Below are 10,986 nucleotides of genomic sequence, written 5' to 3'. Positions count from 1 at the left end.
CCATGCTGCGAGTGTCAGCCGAGGGTCATGTGACTGATGCGATCTTGTGATCGGATCACAACTGCGGAGAAGAGGAAGGGAGCACTTTCTCCCCATCTCCTCTGCGTCCTGTCTCTTTTTACATCGCCCTGCACTCGAATTACATGCGAGTGCAGTGCGATGTTTCACGTGCTCCCATAGACTTGTATGGGGGTGCGTAAGCTGAGACTCACTGCCAAACGCAGCATGCTGCAATTCATTGCTCATGCCGATATGACATGATAAATCAATCGCAGATGGACACTGCCTCATAGTTTTGCACTGGTGCGAGTGCAATGCAATGTTTTATTGGATCGCATTCGCACATGAAAATTGCAAGTGGAACATTACCTAAATAGACAGACTGTGGAGAGCCGAAGGAATTAGCATGTTAATAATGCAGCTTTTACTTTATTACGTTTTGAACCCATTAGCTCATATTTTAAAAATAGTACACGTTTTATTTAATTTTCTAAAATTGATGCTGCAAAAACAGAAACCAAAAAAAGAAATGTAAGATAGTTGAAAAGAAATATACTAAGATACTCCACTTTATTTACAATTTTACAATTTTATTAAAAAATATATATATATAAAAAAAACACTGAATAAGACGCAATCACCAAATCTGTCAGCAGGATTTCTTCTCCATACTATTTATATGCACATATTTTTCTTTCAAAGACAAGTCCAGCAATACCTTTACATGGCCTGTCCATTCTTCTGTTACTGAGAAATCAGCATGTGAATACTGTACCTTTGCAAATGAGGTTGAAGAAGAAGCTCTTCCCAATCCTCTGCTATCTCCAGCCTGTATGCAATGTAACTTTAAGCAAAGGAACTGTCAATCAAGCAGGAAGAGGTGGTGCTTGGTGGAGAACAGTGCTGGGGTGACAGAGGCTTGATAAGAGCTTCCATACACCAAAAGCACTTAAGTATCATTTGTATATCTATTCAAATGCTGATTTCTCAGGAATGGACTGGCCATGTAAAGGTATTGCTGGACTTGTCTTTGACAGAACTGCTGTATTTTTTTTAATTATAAGAGGTACTTTTTTTTCCCCAAAAATGGGGGGGAGAAAGAGGGTGCTTCTTATACTCCGGATATAGCTCACAGGGGGTGCAGCAGTCGTGGAGTTGGGTCACAGGAGGCAGGGTCGCAACTAAATGATAACGGCAGCGGCACAAGTGGGGCAATGCTGCCAGCCCGGGGTTAGGGGGAGGCTGTGTTGCGGCGGTGCTATGTGGGTTCCATTGATCTCCGGACAGTGGAAGCTATGGGCTTCAGGAAAGTGGCTGCGGAGGCAGCACAAGCGCAGAGTGAGATCTTGGAGAGACAAGATCTCAAACTGCGCATGTGCCCCCCCGAAATCATTTTACTTAAGTCCATCGCGTCGGAAGCGGCGCACCCGCAGATTGAGATCTCAACTCTCCAAGATCTCAATCTACATTCACTGCCCAGAGATCAATGACGCCCACATCACACCGCTGCAACATTCCCTCTTCCCAGCCCCGGGCCCTTGTGCAGCCGTTGTCCTTCAGCTACGACCCTGCCCCGTGTGACCCCACTCTACCACCGCCACACTCCCCCGATGAGTTATATCCAGATTATAAAACAGACTCTAGAAATATAAGACTGGACCCCTCCTTTTAACATTAAAAATATTTTTTTTTCCTGTTTTCTTCCTCTAAATTGGGGTTTCGTCTTATAATTCAGGGCATCTTATAATTCAAAAAGTATAGTACATGCGCATGTAAATACTTTGGGATGTGAAATCCTGGTAATAAATTCCCTTTAAAATATACTCCTTCCCTTTTAGCTTCCTAAAAAAAAACAAAAACTTAATTGCGACATCATCCAAGAGGTATTCAATTTCACATTGGCTCACAGTAGTAGTTAAGTAGTAGAAATAAGGCACGATCCAAAATAAATCTGCAATATTACAGTACTGACCATATGGCATGTGACACCATTGTAGCAAAAATCTGAACCACTCACTCGCAACTGTTTTTCTTAACCCTAAATGTTATTAATTAATCCAGTAGCACATATTTGGAATTATTGTTCCATCTAGAGAACATGTCTAGTAGATTATTGACCATGAGATAATTATTAAAAAAACAAAACACAACCCTGCTATCCAATAGAAGAAAAACAAAGAAATTCCCGTTTGGCAACCTAGACACCGTTTCTTTCTAATCTGACTGTTGATAGGCTTCAATGAAAAACAGTTAGGGGTTTAATATCACAGATAACTATCTGTTCATTATCTTAAGGTAACTAAATATTAATCCAAATTATTGGAATTTATAGGACAAGTTCTCTGTGTAGGAACCATGAATTTTCTGTAACAGTAATGAGGTGGTGGGCAATGATGAAGTTAAAATGTCCCATTCCATAATAAATCTTGTGGACCTTCTGATCTACAATGTAAAGGCCAGCCCGTTATTATTTTCGACCTAGTTATTCAGAGCTATGGAGAAACACAGCCTTCATCCTTTCAGAAGTCCAAATTGGCCGAAACCTCTCTTCATCGCTGGTATAAAGTCATGATCCCTCCATGATGCAGTTTGCTCCACAAGTGCATTTCCATTATCATGTCATGATTGGCATAGAATTCAAGTTCTTTCTTCGTTCTTTCAAAGTAATGGTCAGAAAATTGGTTGTAATTATTGGTGATGAATCCATATGCATCGACCTGTGAAGAAGACATACTTTTATCATAACGCTCGATATAAGCTCTGATTCAACAAGACCAGTGTTTTATAAGCCAGTCTTGATGAAGCATGAGCTAGGGTGAGATCTGCAAAATTCATCAAGAAGAGTGACCCTCAAAGACTGCCATGCCATCACTTTCATAACTTAAGTCACTTTTTTCACTGACGAGTTAACGAAGCATATTGCACTCCGTGTGCCGTGATTTTGGCACATGTGTGTTCTCCATGTGCTATCCATGATAGCACACGGAAATTAGGCCCTCCTATACTTACCTGTCTCCGTGGTGCTGATGTCTCCCGCTCTGCTGTCTCCAGCCGCCACTGTTTCCCCTCTGCTGTTACTTCTGGGTCGACTGTGCAGTGCCTATTCATGAGCATAATTAGCCAACCTAGAAGTAGGAGACAGCAGCGGCCGGAGACAGCATCGCTAGAGACAGGTGAGTATAAAACTCATTTTATTTCAAATATATGTGTTTTCTCTGGCACGTGTTATATGGATCACACCACTGTGTGGTCCATGTGACACCAGTGATGCCGAAGAAAAACTGACTTGTCTCTGTGCGGAACACATGGGCACACGTTTATGCCACACGGAATTATGGTCAGTGAGAAATTACTGATGTGTGCGCAGACACATTGATTTTAATGGGTCTGCATATGTCCGTGATTCCGGTACATATAAAAACAGTAACATACGTACCAGAATCACTGACGTGTAAAGGGGTCTTAGAGAAAGTTCATGAAGAAACCCTCACCTCATCACAGGTGTGTAGCGCAGTCAGTAACATTAGCCCACCAGTACTAGGCATATACAGGTCTGCAAATTCTGTTTGTAATATTTCCGACTTTAAGAATCTGTAAGATAAGAATTACATTATGGCTGATTAGGTAACGTTAGAGGAAGGCATTCATATCTAATTTCTGTTTTGCTCTGTAACAATATTGTGAAAAAGGACCTGAGACCTGCAAAAATAACAAAGTTGACCCAGGATTAAAGGTTAATTTATCGTTAAAATTTAACTCTTTGATAACTGACAACTAAATTTAAAGTTGCGCTTGTCATCGTCTTCAAAACTTCAATTAATATACAAAGAGCATTAGTCACCTGTCTCGAATGTAGACTAGAAAGTCGGGATGCAGAAATTTGAACTTCTCCGGCGTCGCCTCAGGACCAAAATATGAAGAAGGACTAAGTAGAAAAACAAAGAGGATTTTCTGGATTTTTGTGATGATTTAGGCATCCCACCATTTCAGTTACATAGCGAAAATCTCACATACTTATCTCTTATGTCAGCACCACTTGGGACAGTCACTCCTAAAATGCTGGAACGTAGCATAACATAGTCCCTTATATCTGATGGTATAAATATGTATCGAAGTCCCTGTAAAAACAAACAAGAAATGTACCGTAATTACCACTTACACTAATGATAGTAGATAAACAGGATTAGCTATATACAAACTAGAGCCCTGGACAACAAACAAGATTCAGTGCTTTGTGAAAGTATTCACCCCCTGGCATTGTTCGTGTTTTGCTACTTCACAAACTGGAATTTTCCTGTTTTTTTTTAGGGTTTTCATCTGTTCATGTAAAGAACATGCTTCCAACTGTGAACATTTGGTTTTCATTTTATTGTGAAGCAAACAACAAATATGACAAAATAACTGAAATCTTCAATGTGCATAACTATTCAGCCCCCGAAAGTCAGTACTTAGTAGAGCCTCCTTTTGCTGCAATTACAGCTGCAAGTCATTTTGGATAAGTCTCTATGAGCTTTCCACCGGAATTTTTACCCATTCCTCAAGGTAAAACTGCTCCACCTCCTTCAAGCTAGATGTTTTCTTCTGATGAATAGCAATCTTCAAGTCTGACCAGAGATTCTCAATTGGATTAAGTTCTGGGCTTTCAGTAGGCCACTCCAATAATTTTATACGTTTCCCCTTAAAACATTCAAGTGTTACTTTAGCAGTATGCTTTTTATCATTCTCTTGTTGGAAGGTGAATCTCTGACCCAGTCTCAAATAACTGACACTATGGGGAGATAAGGTATGCACACAAGTGACTATGTAAGGGGAATACATGAAATAGCAGCTATTCATGTATTCCCCTTACATAGTCACTGGTGTGCATACCTTATCTCCCCATAGTGATTTTTTTTTAGGTTTTTGCACCCAGTTCAGACTTAGAATGGTGTTCCAAACGTTATTCCTTATTTTCAAATAACTGACAGACTGAACCAGGTTTTCCTCAAGAATATGCCTTTATTTTGCACCATCCATTTTCCCTTTGACTCGAACCAGTTTCCCTGTCCCTGCTGCCAAAAAACATCCCCACAGCAGGATGCTGCCACCACCATATTTCACTGTGGGGATGGTCTTCTTGCGGAAATGAGCTGTTGGTTTGGCGCCAGACATAGGGTTTAACTTGAAGACTTAGAAGTTCAATTTTGGTCTCATCTCATCACAGCACCTTCCTCCAGACACTTGGAAAGTCTCCCCCATGTCATTTGGCAAAATCAAAATGAGCCAATTTTTGTTAGTAAGTAAAGGCTTTTTTTTTGGCCACTCTTCCATAAAGGCCAGCTCTCTGGAGTGTACAGCTTATTGTGGTCGTATGGACAGATACTCCAGCCTCTGCTTAGGAACCCTGCAGCTCCTTTAGGGTTACCTGTGGTATCTGTCCTACCACTCTGATTAATGTTTTTCTTGCTCGAACTGAGATTTTTTGGGGGACAACCCTCTCTTGGTAGGTTTATTGTGGTACCATGTTCTTTCTATTTAATGATAATGGATTCGATGGTGCTCTGGGGGATATTTTTTAAGAACCCAACCCTGACTTGTACTTCTCAATAACTTTGTACCTGACTTGTTTTAAGATCTCCTTGGTCTTCGTGGTGTTTGGTTAGTGATGCCTCTTGCTTAACCCCATAGCGACGGCCTAACGTCTCAAGACGTCGGAAAAACAGGGTACTTATTCTGTTCCGACGTCTTGAGACGTCAGGCCGGAAAAACCCTGTAGCGCCCCCCAGTGACGAAAAATCTCGGGGGTTTCAGCTACCGGGGGTAGCTGAGACCCCCCAGATTATGAATCGGGGTGTTTTTTATGCACCCCGTTAATGCGATCGCCGGTATACACCGTATACCGGCGACAACATAAAAAAAAAAAAAATGGCTGGTAAAATCTATTTATTTCTCATCTGACGTGATCAAACATGTCAGATGAGAAATAAATGTGAGCCCTTAGTGCCCCCAAAGCCCCCGGTACCGGAGAAATCCATCCAACCCCCCCCCCCCCCCCTCCCCCCCGGAAAATCCAAGATGGCGCCGACGCGCGCTGAAAACTCCCGCCGCCGCCGGCTCTGCATTCATTTCCCTCCGATCTGAAATGATCAAACATTTCAGATCGGAGGGAAATGTCCCCCTCCTGACCTCTCCTCCGGTACACCGGAGCTCTTTGGTCCCTGGAGCCCCCTCCAGTTCTTCAGAGCCCCCCTCCGGAGCGTGCAAGATGGCGCCGACGCGCGCTGAAAACTGCCGCCGCCGGCTCTGCATTCATTTCCCTCCGATCTGAAATGATCAAACATTTCAGATCGGAGGGAAATGTCCTCCCCCTGACCCCTCCTCCGGTCCACCGGAGCCCTCTGGTCACCGGAGCCCCCTCCGGGTCTCCAGAGCCACCCCCCCTCCCCTGCATTCATTCTGCTCTTTCTGCCGCATGTGACACGTCACATGCGGCAGAAAGGTGTCCCCAGGTCCCCCCAGGTCCCACTAGGTCACCCCCCATCACCCCCCCCCCCCAGCCCCCGCTCATACGTTACCTGTCTGGTGATCCGTCCCGCGATCACGCCGCCTCCTTCTTGAATGCTGACGGCGCATGCGCAGACAGCGGCTGTCAGCTGGATTCCTCCCCCGGTCCACAGTGGAGCAGCCTGTGCATCAGCGACGTCAGTCTTGCAGGGACGCTGACGTCGCTGATGCACAGGCTGCTCCACTGTGGACCGGGGGAGAGTGAGTGCAGTAATCAGCAGTCTCTCCATGTGAGGAGTGTGGTCCTCACATGGAGAGACTGCTGTTCCAGAAAATGGGGGGTACGTTCTGTGAGCGTGCCCCTCATATTCTGGAATGAGGTTACTGCAGGTCACTCTGCCCTAAGTTGGACCGGGGCAGTGTGAGTGCAGTATTCTCAGATTACTGCACCCACACTGCTCATGGAGAGCTTGCTCTTCCAGAAAATGGGGGATACGTTCCCTGAACGTGCCCCCCATATTCTAGAAGATCCAGAGTCGGCGTGGGACCTCATGGATTACAGCGGATTACAGCGACCGTAATTTCTTTATTTTCAATAAATTGGGGAAAGAGGAATGTTTCGGGGAGTTTTTTTCTCAAATAAATTTTTTTTTTGTCTTTTTTTTTTTGTCTATTACTTGACTGGGTTAGTGATGTCGGGTATCTGTTTAGATGCCGTGACATCACTAACCCCAGGGCTTGATGCCAGGTGACATTACAGCTGGTATCAACCCCATATATTACCCCGTCTGCCACCGCACCAGGGCGCGGGATGAGCTGGGGCGAAGCGCCAGGATTGGCGCATCTAATGGATGCGCCACTTCTGGGGCGGCTGCGGCCTGCTATTTTTAGGCTGGGAAGAGTCCAATAACCATGGCTCTTCCCACCCTGAGAATACCAGACCCCAGCTGTCCGCTTCACCTTGGCTGGTGATCTAATTTGGGGGGGACCCCACGGTTTTTTTTTTTAAAAAAAACGCCTGGGGAGCCCTCCAAATTGATCACCAGCCAAGGTGAAGCTGTCAGCTGTGGTTTGCAGGCTACAGCTGTCTGCTTTACCCTAGCTGGCTATCAAAAATGGGGGGGACCCCACGTCGTTTATTTTAATTATTATTTTTTTGGGGGGCTAAATACAAGGCTAGGCACCCTTTAGTGCCACATGAAAGGCACTAAAGGGCGCCAGCTTAGAATATGCAGGGGGTGGGACGTTATATATGTTTGACATGTATCCATTCATCCATTGTAGCATTTTAGGCTGTGCGCCCACAATCGGGATTTGCAGCGTTTTGGGCGCAGAGTGTTTTCCCTGTGTCCATAACGCTGCATTGTGCAGTAGAAGCACAGTGGAAGGATTTTTAGAAATCCCATGCCCAATGTGCTTCTTTTCTCCGCCACATAAACTGACCTGTGGCGCAGCTTCCCGAGCCTCAGCATGTCAATTTATGCTGCGGAGATGAGTGTTCTCTGCAGGTAGCATAGAGCTCCACAGCGGCCTGAACCCAAATCGTGGGCATGGGCAGCTGCGTTCTCCCGTGGACAACACTCACATCTCTGCAGGAGGCTGACACTGTGTACTAGACGCTGTGTCGCTGGCTCATGGCCACATAGCCTAAAAGTGAGACATTGGTTGCTACAGCAACATTTTTGTGAAGTACCTGTGGATTCAAAATGCTTATTATACTCTTGAATAAAATCCAGTTTCCAAAATGGGGTCACTTGTGGGGGTTTCTAATGTATAGGTACCCAAGGGGCCCTGCAAATGTGACATGGTGCCCGCAATTTATTTCAACTTTTCCAGAATTCAAATGGTGCTGCTTCCATTCCAAGCCCTCCCATTTATCCAAACAGAGGTTTTTGGCCACATGTGGGGTATCCCTGTGCTCATAAGACATTGGATAACAACCTGTTGGGTCCACGGTTTGTTGTTGTCTCTTGAAAAAGTGAGAAATTTGATGCTGAAGCAACATTTTTGTGAAAAAAATGAAAATTTTCAATATGGCAACCTAAGCTTATCAAATTCTGTGAAGTATTCGTGGATTCATACTGCTCACTATACACCTAGATAAAAGCCTTGAGGTGTCTTGTTTCCAGAATGGAGTCACTTGTGGGGGACCTCCACTGTTTAGGCACCTCAGGGGCTCTCCAAATGCAACCTGGCGTCCGCTATTGATTCCAGCCAATTTTGCAGTCAAATGGCACTCCTTCCCTTCCGAGCCCTGCCATGCGCCCAAACAGTTGATTTCCACCACATATAAGGTATCGCCAAACTCAGGAGAAATTGCACAATAAATGTTATGCTGAATTTTTTCCTTTTACTCTTGTAAAAAAAAAAGCTACCTGGTTGAAATAACAATTTTGTGGTAAAATTTATTTTTTTTTTTTTCATGGCTCAACGTTATAAAATTCCGTGAAGCACCTGGGGGTTCAGGGTACTCACCAAACATCTAGATAAATTCCTTGAGGGGCCTAGTTTCCAAAATGGGGTCACTTGTGTGGGGTTTCTGCTATTTAGGTACCTTAGGGGTCCTCCAAATGTGACATGGTGCCCGCAATCTTTTTCAGCCAAATTTCCTTTCCAAAATTCAAATATTGCTCCTTTCGATCCAAGCCCTCCCATTTGTCCAAACAAAGGTTTCAGACCACATGTGAGGTATCACCGCGCTCATAAAAAAGTGGTTAACAAACCTTGAGGTCAAATTTTTGGAATTACCTCTTGAAAAAGTGAGAAAATTGATGCTAAAGCAACATTTTTGAGAAAATTATTAAAATTTTCAATATGGCAACGTAACGTTAACAAAATCTGTGAAGTACCTGTGGATCTAAAATGCTCACTATACCCCTAGATAGAAGCCTTGAGGGGTCTAGTTTCCAAAATGGTGTCACTTGTGAGGGATTTCTTCTGTTTAGGTACCTTAGCGGACCTGTAAATGCAACATGGTGCCCGCAATCTATTTCAGCCAAATTTGCTTTCCAAAATTCAAATATTGCTCCTTCTGTTCCGAGCCCTCCCATTTGTCCAAACAGAGGTTTCTGACCACATGTGGGGTATCGGCGCACTCATAAGAAAGTGGGGAACAAGTTTTGGGGTCCATTTTGTTGTGTTAGGTCTTCTAAAAGTGAATAAATTTGGGTTAGAGCAACATTTTTAGGTAAAATTTAATTTTTGCTTTTTTTCATTCCACATTGCTTTTGTTCATGTGAAGCACCTGAAGGGTTAATAAACTTCTTGAATGTGGTTTTGAGTACTTTGGGGGGTGCAGTTTTTATAATGGTGTCACTTTTGGGTATTTTCTGTCATCTAGGCCTATTGAAGTCACTTCAAATGTGATGTGGTCCCTAAAAAAATGGTTTTGTAAATTTTGATGTAAAAATGAGAAATCGCTGATAAACTTTGAACCCCTCTAACTTCCTAACAAAAAAAAATTTTGTTTCCAAAATTGTGCTTATGTAAAGTAGACATGTGGGAAATGTTATTTATTAACTATTTTGTGTCACAGAAATCTCTGGTTTAACGGTATAAAAATTCAAAAGTTGAAAATTGCTAAATTTTCAAAATTTTTGCCAATATTCAATTTTTTTCTTCAATAAACGCAAAAAATATTGTCCTAAATTTGGTACTAACATGAAGTCCAATATGTGACGAAAAAACAATCTCAGAATCACCGGGATCCGTTGAAGCGTTCCAGAGTTATAACCTCATGAAGTGACACTGGTCAGAATTGCAAAATTTGGTCTGGTCATTAAGGTGAAAATTAGCTCCGTCACTAAGGGGTTAATGGTGTTGCAATCTCTGTGACCTTTCAGAAAAGATGTATATGTACTGACAAACCATGTGACACTTAGATTGCACATAGGTACACTTCCCTTCACTAAGCATGTGACTTATGGAGGTAATTGCTTGAACCAGAAATTTATAGGGGCTTCATAGCAAAAGGGGTTGAAATATATACACATGGCAATTTTTATTTGTTTTATCCGATTAATTAAATTTTTGCCAATATTTTTATCACTTCACTTCCACAGCTTAGACTATGCTGACGCATCACACACAAATCAGATTACAAAGATACTTAAACACAGGTTGCAATGTAACAAAATAGGTAAAAAAAAACAAGGGGGGTTAATACATTCGCAAGCCACTGTAAGACTTTTCCTAACTCCCAAGTATGACATCTCTTTTTATTTTAGCAGAAATAATATATATAGTGCTTAGATAATACTGCCATAGACTGCCCACATTATCCCATAATATAAAGCAAAATATTTTTTAGTATCCCAATACTCAATTTAATCCCCATTATGCTTCCACTTAGTTCCCACTAAATACTACACCTCAGTAACCAAAAAATACTACCATACACTGCTAAATAATTTTGGCTGCTTGTAGTTTCCTCCTAAGGTTTCCATACTTTTAAGGGGGAAAAGTTGACTTTGGAAATTTCACGCTGTATATACATAAATTTGG

General features: G+C 42.8%; 1 protein-coding gene across 1 annotated transcript in view; it reads right to left on the bottom strand.

The window, feature by feature from the left end:
- Positions 1-475: 475 nt before the first annotated feature.
- Positions 476-10,986, bottom strand: part of ST6GALNAC2 (ST6 N-acetylgalactosaminide alpha-2,6-sialyltransferase 2) — a 118,641-nt gene continuing 108,130 nt past the window's right edge. Inside the window, exons 7-10 of the mRNA XM_075349560.1 lie at positions 4,015-4,118; positions 3,842-3,925; positions 3,492-3,591; positions 476-2,717 (exon numbers count right to left, since the gene is read on the bottom strand). Coding sequence (XP_075205675.1) covers positions 2,550-2,717; positions 3,492-3,591; positions 3,842-3,925; positions 4,015-4,118 — 456 coding nt within the window. The 3' untranslated portion in view covers positions 476-2,549. The remainder of the gene's footprint in view (positions 2,718-3,491; positions 3,592-3,841; positions 3,926-4,014; positions 4,119-10,986) is intronic.

The sequence above is a fragment of the Anomaloglossus baeobatrachus genome, chromosome 5, assembly GCF_048569485.1.
Source record: "Anomaloglossus baeobatrachus isolate aAnoBae1 chromosome 5, aAnoBae1.hap1, whole genome shotgun sequence".
Classification (NCBI taxonomy): domain Eukaryota; kingdom Metazoa; phylum Chordata; class Amphibia; order Anura; family Aromobatidae; genus Anomaloglossus; species Anomaloglossus baeobatrachus.
This window is presented reverse-complemented; position numbering and strand designations above follow the sequence as displayed.